Source organism: Globicephala melas, chromosome 14 (genome assembly GCF_963455315.2).
Source record: "Globicephala melas chromosome 14, mGloMel1.2, whole genome shotgun sequence".
In the NCBI taxonomy this organism is placed as follows: Eukaryota; Metazoa; Chordata; class Mammalia; order Artiodactyla; family Delphinidae; genus Globicephala; species Globicephala melas.
The window spans coordinates 58,530,386-58,544,747 of NC_083327.1; the positions used below are offsets into that span (position 1 = coordinate 58,530,386).

The following is a 14,362-nucleotide window of genomic DNA, read 5'->3' on the forward strand; positions in this document are numbered from 1 at the left end:
GTTACTGCTCACAATCCCACTTAAGGGCATCAAGCTATTATTAAAGAAGTCTCTCTCTCTCTCTCTATATATATATATATATATTTTTTTTTATGGAGAACTAATGGACTTAATAATAAAGAGATTGGGAAGAAATGATTAAGATGGTTAGATCAGAATTGAAACTGGGAATTAAATTTAAAAAACGAAAAGAAAACAGTGAGAGATAAGATAACAGAAAGTTGAAGATCTAAATAATCCCAAAATCGAAGGTGAAAGTATAAAACACAAGCTACAGTAAAATGACAATTTGGAAATTTTAGAAAGAGGCTTAGAATCATCACAGTAAAAGGTTAAGAAACTTAAGATTGACCTTCGAGCTAAACCCTCAGAAAGAAAGCTTAAACTTTAGGTAACTGAATTTAGAATTAGCAAGAATAAAGGTAATATGGAAGGAAGTAGGAAGAGTCCAACATGTGAAGCCTCAGAGCAGCTGGACGAATCCAGCCTGTTTAAATCCTGCTCCAGAGCTGACAGGATTGACGAGCGATACACAAAGCGCCCTCTAGTGGCGAATAGAAACACGTTCCTTGTTTACTATGGATCTCTCTCACCCCACTCTTTTATTTCCCCCATCTTTCCTTATTTTTGGTTAACAGAGTATCATTATATTTAGTAGGATTATTTAGAAGAGTCCATTTTTCCAGAAATATCTTAATAAGAGAATACAACTTATAAAATAATTTCTCAAGGTGAGGTGAAGTTACTGTAATCAAATGTGGAAGAAAAAGTCTCATGAAGCAATAAAAAATAGAGAACTTTAAAGCTATTCACATAAAAACTAATCACATAAAAGACAAGAAACAGTTCATTTGAACTCTGAAATATCATTAGTTTCAATGAGAACAGATTATTTTCAAGAGGAAATAAAAGAGCAAAACAGTATTTTACCTCTTTCGAAACATAAAACATAACAAGTAGACAGTCATTAAAGATTTTTTTTTTTGAGGGCGTGATTGCCAAATTCACTCAGACTAATGTTCATTTGATTACGTATCATTCACTCAGCAAAAGTGGTTTGGTTAAAGTCAAATTTCAGTTGATTATGTCTGTAAGGTAGGAGAGAAAATCTGCATTTGTTATCAGATACTGTGCACCTGAAATGTGAGATCTTGCAAAGCGAGGACAAAAACTAATATTGACAACTCATTGTGCCAGGTGCTATACCTTCATTATCACATTTAATCCACAAGCAATTTTATTAGGTTAGAAATTATTATCCCTACTTTACCAATGGGAAACAGAAGCTTAGTAAATCCAAGTAATTTGGATCTAATTTATACACGTGTAGTTTGTAAAGTGATTGAAACTTAGGTCTGCTATGATTACTGCAGTACAACGCGCTGTCTGCTTAGCTTTTCTGAATACAAATACTCACTTGTAAAAGCAGTTTTAAACACTGAGAAATGTGAAAGCACTTTGCAAATTCCAAAGCATTGTATAAATATATGGAATTATTTTGGTTGTCAAGATTTAATGGGCTTATTTAAAAATATTAAGGGAGAAATTGGTTCAATTCAGGATTGCATTCTACATTTGTAGATGGTTATTCCCAATTTTAATTGTTTTTCATTACATCAATTCCACACCATTAGTCTGTGTCTATAGGTCTGAAACTTTCCAAAAATATAGTCTTGTCAACACTTCTCAGATACCTTATTCATGCCATGTAATTCATTTTAGTGTATTTTTTTAATTAAAAAAAGTAAATTCCCTTTTCTTTGTTCTCCGTAAATTGTACTAACTCTAGATTAATAAAAAATAGTGTTTGTTGGCAAAAAGAACAGCAAATAAGGAATAGACCAATGAACACACGTGGAAGGCCCGTGTCTTCTGGGCTATGCTTTGCAGCTAGCCATGAACACGTTGCAATCTTCAGAAAAATTGTTCCATAAACCTGGACATGCTCTGTGGGGAAAAGTGTGTGCCCCAAAGTTTGTTCCTTAGGGAACATTGCTCCACTACAACGTGGTAGAGTGGTCAATGAGTTCGGGAAATGTTTCATTCTATATAGCTTGGACTTTCAAATGTACATTCATATATTTGAAACTCTGAAAAGTGCAACAGTAACCCTCTTTAACTTTGTATCAATTTTCCACCGCTATTCATATTTTCCATGGAACACACCTCTCGCCAGGGGGGTAGGGGATGCTGCCATAAGGCTATTCAATTGACCATTTTCTTCTCATAAACTACCAGTTTGACTATGCTGGATTTGGATACAACTGTCAATCAAGATTTTGTAAGGCTAAGATGACCAAAATAGATAAAACTATATAAACTATGTTTGTGGTCCAAATAATCTATGGAAAAGGGATGGTTCAGGATGGTGAATAAGCATTTCATAAAGCTAAATTTATTCAGTTTGAAGGACTGACACTTATTCTGAATCCTTCCATTTAAAAAATAAATAAATAAAGATAGGAGATTATATTTGGCTCAGCTGTGAGCTTTACCATGCGGCTATAATCTCCATCATGGCAGAGACAATATCTGTTTTTACTCACAACATTCTAGTAAGAGCCTGGTTCCAAGTAGGCTTTCAAAAAACTTGTTAAATAAATACTAATTATCCTGTTTAGTGACCTACTTGACAAATATATATATAGTTGACAACACTATACTGGTCTGATAATTGTCTCTCAAACTCAAAACTCTTGGAATTTACTGGATTAGATGGAAGTCAATTTTGCTAAAAATATCTATTGCATCAGAGCTTCTCTTCTGTAGTACTATCATTAGGAGGCAGCTATCCAAACAGACATTACGTTCCCAGCCCCTTTCACATTCCAGTGAAGCCACGTGACTAATTTTAATCAGCAAAGTGAAAGTGGTCATTTATGTCACTCTAGTTCAGGTCTTTCTCTGTTAGCTGGCTGAACGCATAGACCCCTAGGCTCTAGGAATGATGGAACCGTAGGATCTTGGGTCCCTGAATTACCACAAAAAGGAAAGCCCAGGGAGATCTGCTCAGTGCTTTGTGACCACCTGAGTGGGATAGGGAGAGTGGGAGGGAGGGAGACACAAGAGGGAGGAGATATGGGGATATATGTATATGTATAGCTGATTCATTTTGTTATAAAGCAGAAACTAACAAGCCATTGTAAAGCAATTATACTCCCATAAAGACGTTAAAAAAAAAAAAAAAGGAAAGCCAATTAGCAAATGAACCACACACATCAAACTAGTAAATGAATATGAATAAACTTTATTATGTTAAGCCATTGATATTTTGGAATTTGTTTCGGAAGTTAGTGTTATCTAATATTAAATATGGATTCACATAAATATATACTTTCACAGACATATACTAGAAGCATATGAACCAAAAAGTTAGAGTTGGTAGTCTCTAGGTAATAGGATTAACAGATTTGGGTTTTGTCTATTTTTTAAGTTACCATATTTTCTAAATTTTCTTCAGTGAATAGGCATTACTACACATTAGATTTATAATCAGGGGAAAAAACATGAAATAAATGATACATATTTTTAATGATTTCCAGCTCCAAAACCTCTTCCTTTTTTGTTCTGGGATCCTTTCCAAATCCCTAAATTTTTCAAGCCCTTTGTTCTGGACCTCTAAACTGGGAATATATTCCATCCTTAGTCAGAACTGGCAAATTGCCAGTCATCCCTGCACTTACCCATGGGCATCTGAGGCATAATCACATTCCAACTTCTCTCTTTGCCACTGTCTAGGGAAGGTCACCTGCCTGGATCACTTTACTATAGTGGATCTTTCATTATTGCATTTGTAACTTTTTATTCTGAAATAATTTCAAATTTAAAAAAGTTGCAAGAATAGTATTAAAAAACTCCTATATCTTGCACCCACAGTCCTCAATTGGTATCATTTTACCATATTGAATTATTATTCTCTCTCTGTGGACAGATGATAGATAGATAGATAGATGATAGATAGAGCGATAGATAGATAGATAGGATTCTTCTTTGAACCATTTGAGAATAATTTGAACAAGTTGAAGGCATCTGGCAGTATTCATCAAAATTCTCAAAAATACGCAATTATTAATATGTAATTCCACTTCTAGTAACTTATAAGGCAATACTTATAGAAATGAGAGTTTTAATTATAAGAACATTAATCACAGCAATGTTTATCATACTGAAAAACTGGAAATGGCCTGTACGTCCAACAATAAGAGTTTAGTTGAGCAAATTGTACAGTGCAGTTATATCCTGCTTCCAAATGTCCTGCTATTTGCTATTCATCATTGGCCTCTGTAGCCGTTAAGATAAAGTCCAGAGCTCTTAATTCATCTGCCTCTGTTGACTGCATCACTCGAATCACTCTTTTCACCCTTGACCCTGCCTGAGACTACTCCAGAGAAAATGATCACTCAAGATACTTTCAACCTCACATGGCCTTGATGAATTTTGGCTTTATCACACGGAGGCTCAAACCAGGGACCATTGTACATGGAGACTCTGTCCTCCCTTGAGTCTCAGGCACTCCTCCCTGACGGCCTAGGAAACAGGTACTGTGACCTGATCCAGGGCAGCAGTTAAAAGCCTGGGCTGTTCAGGAAGGTCTGCTCAACTAAAGAGCAAACTAACTTAGAATATAATCAGAATCCTACCAAATATTCAACAGATAACCTATCCCAATTTCAAAGAAAGAGTCAATGCCTCAAAATTATATATATTCATGAGAATTCCTACCAGAAGAATGTCAGCTTTATTCTTAGCAACATTAAGTAGAAAAATAGATTCCCCTGGCTCCAAAGATTTGAGTTTCCAAAAGCTGTGTATCCTTTTCTAGCCGGTATGTGCACCTTCCTAACTAAGAACAATGAAAACAAATATAATATTACACAATTTCCAAAGGAAATCATTTTACTTTGATATCTCAGATTCAGAAATTCTGAAGTAAAAATAAACATGAAATTTCAAATAGGGAGTGTTTGAGATGATCATATTTCTTACATAAATATTTAGAAGGAAAATCATAGAATCTGATATAACACTTATGAAATAAAAAGAATTAAAGTTAACAATAAAATATTCCTCAAAAACATTACAAGTATTTCATTAGATGGACAAACTCTGAGAATCAAGAAGGAAAAACTCCAAAACATAATATTTATTTAAAAGACAATACAGTTTGTGTTGAAGACATTGTTTGCTAGGGAGAAATGGCTTAAAAATGGAATGGAAAAATGCAACATTCTTAATTGACTGGACTGGCAAATCAAGCGGTATTGAACCACTTGATTCTCTCAAGGAGTACGCAAGATACCACACAAAAATTTAATTTTATTTACTTTATTAATATGATCCAAACAGACTTAGTTTAAGAAATGAGCAAAAGACACAAAACAAGATTTGGCTAATCTATACTATACCAAGAGAACCTAAAAAGGTGACAAAATTTTCAGTTGGTGACAATTTTACGATGGAAAGTTAGTTTATTATCTAATATAAAAATACATCTACAATAGCAACTGTGACTCAGATTGAGCCAGTATGCAACACGTGTGACACCCACCATGGTCAGGGAGGGACCTCACACCCTCCTCAGCTGGTTCACACTATCTGGCCTTTGCCCTGGAGCCCCACAAAACACCCCTCACAGCACAGAGTTTGCGGCCAATTACATTTTCTCCTCAGCCTACAATCAGTTATGTACCATTTCTATGTCTCCCATAGCCTCTTTCTTTTTAGATAGTGACAGAGCTCAAGGAAAAAACTCACCTGGCCAGTGCTGAGCAGGGAAGGGGGAAAAAAAAGTACTTTGAGATGGATTCAGGGTAGTTTGGGACTCAGACTCAGAATGGGCACCATCAGAAAGCATTGAGGTCCGTGGGTAACGCACAGAAAAGGACAGAACCAGGTAACGCGGAAAGGTAGGAAGGACCACTGTTACATCTGGGAAGTCACACCAGAGAGCAATAAAGAGGAAGACAACTGGAAAGGAGAGTACTTCCTTTTACACCTTTAAGAAGAAAACATTAAAAAAAAAAAAAAAGGAATATAGAAACCGAATCAACAATTTTAAAAAGTAAAATAACAAGGAGTATTTCAATAAAATGAAATACAGAAGGAGATAAAGAATTCTTTTACTTCCACTTGACTTTATCCATAGTTTTTAAGAGGTTATATTAAGTCAGGCCAGCTTTGCTCTATTTGGGGGTCGATACATTTTATCAGATGTTTCTGAGGAAAAGACGAGAACCCGACTGACATCTCTCAGGCAGCCTGGGAAGAGGGGGAGGGGAGGAAGGGAACATGTGAAAGGAAAGTCTCCAAGAGCTTCACCCTCACCCTTCACGCCCAAAGTGTTTTTAACCTGCACGTTCGGAACTCGGAAAACCATGGTGACGGAGCACAACAGGATTACGTGCTTAGCGGTGCAGGTAATTACAAGCTCGCGGTGCTTAGTGTGCCGCCCAGAACCATGAAGCACAGGAGCAGCTCGAGAGACACACTTCCACGCAGAGAGGTGGAAGAAGCTCCACACATCAAAGGCTCCGCTTTATAGGGTCTTTCTATATCTGGAGGTAATGCTGTCATCCCTTGAATCTGCAAAGGAAAGAGCAGACATTGCCACTGAGTGTGTGATTTAAGAGCAGGACTGCGGCCAAGCTTGCTCAGCCTTTGCGCTTCTGCAGGGCTTAAAGGGGTGGCGGTACGGATGCTGAAGCTGTGCACCGTCCGGGTGTCAGAACCTTAAGGATTCCCAGCGAGGGGGCGAAGAGGGCCGGGCACGCCCGTGGGAAAGAAGAGATAGGAAACACGCTCTGTCTTTTTTTGAAGCTCTCATCCCATTTTATTCCTTCTTCACTCCAACTTTAGTTTTAGAATAGATTGCCTTCTTCAAAGGAAGTGGAATCAGGAGTTTGGGGCCAATCTAAGTAATCACTGAATAAATTTGCACACATATCAAAAGACAAGATTTGGCTAATCTATACTATACCAAGAGAACCAAAAACGGTGACAAGAGCTGGACCACTGGGTTTACGGATATCTGTCTGTTCCTTTGATTGTACCTGTTGCGGATTCAGGTAAGATGAAAACAAAGTGGGCCTTACCGACCACTCTGCGTTGTCTGTCTTGGAACACCTCACGTTCACCGGCAGGTTAAGGACAATCTTATTGAAGGCAAGACCTTCCTTTTTAGTCCATTTAAACTTATTCATTGCATCCATGAAAGAAAGGTTTTTATACTGCTTGGGGCTTTTAATAATGAAAGGCCAGGTCCTGAATTTAAAATAAATAACCATAATTAGTCATATTCAGAACAAAAGCATTACATGTTTCCGTCACTTTTCAACATTCTAAAATAGACTTCATACTTGTTCATTTTTACACACACACAGATAACCTAATGCAAAGCACTGATGAACTCTTAAGCAGTTGCTAGAAGAAATACATATAAAATAAGGAGTCTTTTAAAAAAAAAACAAAATTCCTCGGTTTAGTAACAGATGGGTATTACTTTTAAACAAATCGTTTTGGCTTAGAAAGCTTCCCCAGAGCCTCCTAATTCCTCACGTACTTGTTTTGGTTCTAGTTAACAATATAGCTGGTAAGCATTCAGTTCTGACGAGTATAATGCTAATGGTGTAATTAAGAAACGTACAGAATCTCAAAAGGTACTGAACAACGTTGGAAATTTCAATTCCATGATGTTGAAAAGCCTGACCGCTGCTGGCTGCCCTGTTTTAGCTTGCCTAAGTGACAAAAAGTTTTGAAAAATTTGAAATGGAACCAGTGTTTTTAATATTCCACTGAGAAAAAAATACTCTACAGATGATACCTTCTGCTTCTACTTGCTGCTCTAAAGAAACATATGTTAAATGTCCAAGAAAGAAGGACGAAATCACAGAAGAATGACATGACCAGCTTCAAGAGGTACTCTTCAGGTGACGTCTTTCATTAAATATAAGTTTGATATTATTGATTCTTGAAAAAAGGAAAAGTGTAAGTGTTGGCATAGCTCAGAAATTTATATAAACTACTCCATGGACCTTCCAGGAGATTATCATGGGTAACCAGTAGGTATTTGGCTCCCTTGACACCCCAAGAGGAAGTTCCAGTGATTTTCAGTAATTAACAATGAATTAACCTCCAGCTGAGGAATCTATAATTTTAATATTTGATCTTCACAATTTCTTCATTTAATTATGTCACTACCGACTCTCTCTCTTACACACATAACCTACTCAGGCACATTGAATATTATCTTTTTAATTAAATTAAACATCCTTTATTAATCTTTTACAGTTACGAAGATAAATTTTTAATGTTTAAAACAAAATCATTTCCTCTGTACTCTAATAAGACAATGAATAATACAATAGGTCATATATGAGAATCTTTATATTCTTTATTCCTAACCTTCTTTTTCCTTTAATTAAAGTCAATATATCTTTGGTGAGTTTTAAATGTACTATTTTGCACAGAGACCTTAAAGTACCATAGATAGCAATCACCATCATACTACATTAAACATATCTAGCAATGACCTTAGATCTATAACACTGTAAATTAAATACATTGTGAAGACCTGCAGAGAAACAATCCAGAATTAGTATAAAATAAAACTTGTACATGTAAAAACTTGCATAAAGTAAAAATTTGACTTGAAAGAGGCCCATTATATTCACATACAATGTCCTATACACTAAAAGCTTTATATTTCATTAAATATAAAATAACTTTAAATCAAATATTAAAAATCAAATTTACTTTTCAAACAGCTAAGGTATTTGTCTTGAAAAAAGGAAAATCAACTTCATCACCAGGGAAATGCTGGGGGTTAGCGGGGTGGGAGTCGGGGGGGGGGGGGCGGGGGGCTGTGGAGATCATCAGCCTGTAATCACCTAAAACACCACAAGGTGGCAATGGAATCTCTGCTAAAGCACTAAGGTGGACGAAGTGCCCTAAATTTTCCGCAGCCTTGCTGGTAAGAGTGAATAGTGTATTACATACGTAGATGAAATCTTAAAAAGTTTTACTGCTAAAACAAATTAGTAAACTAGTATCTGTTTGAGATTTCACAGTATAAAATGACAGAAGAGGTATAAACACATTTATTTACTTACTATAAATATATGGGAAAGGATGTAGGAAAGGGTAGACCCAATGAATCCTGTGTTGGAGCCAGCATGACAGGCTGGGTGAGGAGAAGCACGTCACAACCTCCCTGACCTGGCATCTTGTCTCATTTTTATTGTCTCCTTTCCCTTCCTACTAAATTTGTTCAGGCTCCTACTCTGTAACATCACACCAACTAAGTTCCTAACGTTTCCAGCCTGTCCTACACCACACTTCCAGATTACCACTGGAGAAAAGAGAAGGAAAAGATAGAATGAGGAGAAATCCTGAAAAAGTAAATATTTATCCTGAGTATTTTTCCTTAAAAGACTAAGCTGTAAACCAGAAACAGGTAATGCTGAAGTAGCAAGTTCTTCTGCTCTCACTGGGACTGGGACTTAGTTATTAGAAACATTAGGAATGTTCTAGAAAGTAAAACAGTTACATTTCTGCACATCTGGGCAGTGTCCAAATGACTACCCAGATATACATATAAATAGAAGGGTATTATTTATATATCACTATAGTTGATAAAAAGGAAGGATTTAATATTGATGAGTAATTTTCCTTTGTAAGCTTAATTTAACTGACTAGTTGATTTAAAAATACACAAATATGGAATAAACTTAGACTATCCAAAATAATTTTGGAAAAAGAAAAAAATGACAAGTTTGGAGACTTACATGTTACACACTCTTATTTCAAGATTTACTATAAAACTATAATAATAATCGAGTGTGGTATTATAGTAAAGCTAAACATGTACCACAATGAAACAGAACTCAGAGTCTAGAAATTGTTAGTATATGGTGAAATGATTTTCAGCAAACCTTCCAGAGTAATTATATAGGAAAAGGGTAGTTTTTTTCATCAAATGGTTCTTGTACAACTTGATATCTGTGTGAAATACAATGAACCTCAGCATATACAACACACAAAAAATTATTCAAAATGGATCATCAACCTAAAGCTAAAACTATAAAGTTTTTAGGAAGAAAAACAGGAGAAAATCTTCACAACCTTGGGCAGGCAGCAATTTCTTACGTGGGATATCAAAAGCACAAAACAAACCAAAAATGATAAAACAGACTTCAAAAAATACAGTTGAAAAAGTAAAATCAAGCCAGACTGGGAAAAATTATTTGCAAACGTATACCTGACAAAGATCTATATCCAAAGTATAAAGAACTCTTTAAAATTATGAAGGACTCTTACAACTCAATAATTTTTAAAAAAGTAACCCAATTAAATGGACAAGAACTTGAACCATTATGAAGGAACATATATAAATGACTAATAACCATGTGAAAAGAGGCTCTGTATCATGCGTCACGGGGAAATGGAAAATAAAACTACAATAAGATACCACTGCATACACATTAAAATAGATAAAATTTAAAATCTGGAAAATACAAAATACATTGGGAAGATTGTTAAGCAGTAAGAGATCTTATTAATCTGGTGAGAATGTAAGAAGGTACGCTCTTCTGGAGAACATTTTGAGAGTCTTATGCAGTAAACATAAACTTAGTGTACAATCCAGGGATTCCACCACTAGGTGTTAACGCAGAAATTGAAAACATATGTCCATACAAGGATGAACACAATCATGTTCATAGCAACTTTCTTCATAATAGCCACAAACTGGAAAGAATCCAAATGTCTTTCAACTGGTGAATCGATAAATGAATTTGGGTATATACACACTGGAGAATACTACTCAGCAATAAAAAGGAAAGGACTGCTGCTACATACATACGTATATATTCATGTATATATATGAATCTCAGTATACATTCATCAGTGTAGATGAATCTCAGAAACATTGCAGGTTAAAGAAGCCAGGCACAAAATAGTATATACCATCTTATCCCATTTTCATAAAATCTAGAAAAGATCAAAGCCAATAGATAGTGACAAAGCAGTTTCCTGGTTTCCTGGAGCTTTGTGTGGAGGGGGGATTGTCTCCAGAGGTGCGAGAGAAGTTTTGGCGGTGATGAAAATGCTCTGTGTCTCATTTGTGATGTGGTTAAACAGGGGTACACATCTGAGAAAACTTTAGAACAGTATATTTAACCATAGAGGCATTTTATTGTATGTATGTTCTACCTCAAGCAATTTGACTTAAAAAAAAATAAAAACATAACAAACCAACAGAAAAGACACAGTATATACTTTACCAATCAAATTGCTACAGAAGGAAACCAGGAAATCTGACTCAATGAGGCACAACTCCTAATCCTCTGGACACTCCCTGAGCCAGTGAATGCTGGGAAGCACCCAGTAAAGCTGAATCTCCCTGATGGAAGCAAAAGCTTGAGAGCTGCAACAGATTTGACAGCATGATATAAGGCCTGGGACATTCCCTTATGGAAAGGCATTCAGCCCTAACCACTTAGTAAACATCCTCTAATAGATTTTTAATAAAATCTGAGGAAGGAATAACCCATGCATTGTGATATAGAGTCCCACCTCTACACACACAGCGCTTTACCCTCAAAATACAGAAAAGGAAGTACATAAAAACACATCACCCAAACGTCAAACTGTGGTGTGGAGAGAAAGAAAGCTCTCTCAGATTTGCTTGGAAGGTAGTAAAAATTCACCTATGTTTTACCAGAGCAAAGAGAAGTTTTAAACAGAACTGGCTCAGTGTAAGCAAGAAATGACAAACAACCACGCAAACTTAGGGTGAAAGGAAATTATATCACATTTCATATAAGGAGACAGAAAAAAATCAACTCTAGAGGAAGATATAAATCAATTATACTGGAGAGAATTCCCTCAAGTGTTTCACGCTGTAAGTTTATTTAATAAGAACATGAATTCAATTAAACAAGAGCTCAAATACAAGATGATAAAACAACACAATGAGATGAAAAGAGGGATAGCAGACTAAAGGAAATAAACTTAAGACAAAAAAATTAGTACCAAATAAGTGAGAAAAAACAGAGAGCAGAAGAGCACTTCTGAAAAATTATGGGAAGAAGCTTGAGAAAAATCCCAAATAGATTAGAAAAAAGTCTGTAGATATAAGATAAAATTCCCTTGAAATGAAAAAAAAAGAAGTGAATATATGTACTGAAAGAACACTTTGTGTTTCGGGAAAATTTGATTCATATGCTCAACACTGAAGTATGTTCAATTTAACTTATGAATTCTCCAGGTAGAGGAAGAATGAGCCCATTCATCCAAAGACATCTCCAAAGGGGGAAAAAACCCTAAGACCCCAAAATATTATATGCTGCCCAAATATAAATGCAGAAATTTTCAAATATAAAGGAACTCAGGGCACATGGAAGCCCTTCTTGATTAAGCAACTTGAGGACAAAACCCTGAGGAATCAAATTAAAGAACTCAGAAATGCAGACATCATATAAAGATTAGGGATTATCACTGAATCTATAAAAGTTGCATTAAATATTGTGGAAATTATGTTTTAGAATTAAATGTGAAAATTTAAAATCTTGAGAATACAAAAATTCTAATATAAATAATACATATTTGGAGGTACAAAAGGGAGGTTGGGAGAAAATGTGAATGTCCTCATCTTTATGATCTAAAACTGAAACATGTTTTTTAAAAAAATGTGTTAATATCTTTTATGATCTATTTTCTCAACATTTGAGAGCTCCTTTATACAATATTATCTCTTGTAGTTAAAAACAATAGCAATGTTTATTTGTTCAACAGTTATTCAATTTTGATTTAGTTTCTTTTTCTTCTGATAAATTGAAACAAAATTAAATTTTAATATTTTTGTTTAAAGCAGTGCACAAATTATAATCTTTCTAATGCTACTCTATTCATCTTCATATCAATACCTACATAGAAAAATGTCTGTAATGACATTCCATTAATGTTAGTGTTGCTTATTTCTAACAGAATTTGGGGTGATTGCTTTCATCCTCTTTTTTTTTTTCAATTTATTTATTTTTGGCTGCGTTGGGTCTTTGCTGTGCGTGGGCTTTCTCTAGTTGCGGTGAGCGAGGGCTACTCTTCGTTGAGGTGTGCGGGTTTCTCACTGCGGTGGCTTCTGTTGCTGTGGAGCATGGGCTCTAGGTGCGTGGGCTTCAGTAGTTGTGGCATGTGGGCTCACTAGTTGTGGCTCGCGGGCTCTAGAGTGCTGGCTCAGTAGTTGTGGTGCATGGGCTTAGTTGCTCCACAGCATGTGGGATCTTCCCGGACCAGGGCTCGAACCCCTGTCCCCTGCCCTGGCAGGTGGATTCTCAACCACTGCGCCACCAGGGAAGCCCCGTCCTCTTTTTTAAAACCTTTTTCCGCATTACCTAAACTCTATAATAAAGCCTGTGTGACTTTTACACCTTATCAACATAAAGTAATTTTTTTCCTGCAAAGAAAAATACAAACACCTCTCTTGATTTTTTTTTTTTAAGAAATAGAACAAATAAGGCAGGAACTTTCCATCACATAAATCTCACTGGAACCACACAGACAGTGGTGATGTATGGTGCAGCAGAGAATACAAATTTATCTGAGCTCATTGTCTACTCTGTTATCTGATCTTTGGGAGTTTTTTGTTTTTCCTTAAGTCTTGCCAGATCTGTAGGAGGCAGAGAAAAACTGCATCCCCCAAAACAGACAATTCCTGAGACAGGATGTACTTGTCTCTATCTTTCCACCAATGCATCCTTTAATCCTAGAATTGCTACAGAATGTTTAAAAAAAAACTGGACACCTAAATAGTCCTTATATTAAAAGCAAAAATAGGAGATTCTAGGTTATATGTTATATAATATCCCTGTTTAGTATTGTGTCCTAAAACCAAATTAGCGATATTCTTATAAGCAAAACAGAAAAAAAGCACTCAAACCATTTCTCTCTTTCTGATCTTTTCACCAGAACCTTGTTGGTTTGGCCTTTAATGATATTTATGTCAGTGTGATGACGAACTAGACTTGAAAGTCTGATTTAAAGTCCAAACATGTATTTTATAACAGAGGCTCTTTTTCACTCATATTTTTGAAGAATAACTATATTTAACCATGTAGTTAAATGGTTTTATGTGGGCAATAACATCTCAAAACTGGCCTTGTTCTTTGAAGCAACCCTCCCTGTCTTGAGAAGTGATGAAAACCCCAACTTCAATATTTCCTGAAGGAGACCAAACGTGCGGACACTGACAGAGCTCGTTGGGACACAGGAGCTGAGTGTTTCAGAGACTTCGCACAAGTTGGACACAAGAGAAAATAACTGGACCACAGAACACATTTCACTCATCTTGTAAATACACAGTTTTGAA

General features: G+C 35.9%; 1 protein-coding gene across 1 annotated transcript in view; it reads right to left on the reverse strand.

The window, feature by feature from the left end:
- Window positions 1-5,121: 5,121 nt before the first annotated feature.
- The window catches only part of MOXD1 (monooxygenase DBH like 1), an 82,753-nt gene continuing 73,512 nt past the window's right edge, over window positions 5,122-14,362 (reverse strand). The window contains exons 11-12 of the mRNA XM_030853431.2: window positions 7,092-7,260; window positions 5,122-6,582 (exon numbers count right to left, since the gene is read on the reverse strand). Coding sequence (XP_030709291.1) covers window positions 6,421-6,582; window positions 7,092-7,260 — 331 coding nt within the window. The 3' untranslated portion in view covers window positions 5,122-6,420. The remainder of the gene's footprint in view (window positions 6,583-7,091; window positions 7,261-14,362) is intronic.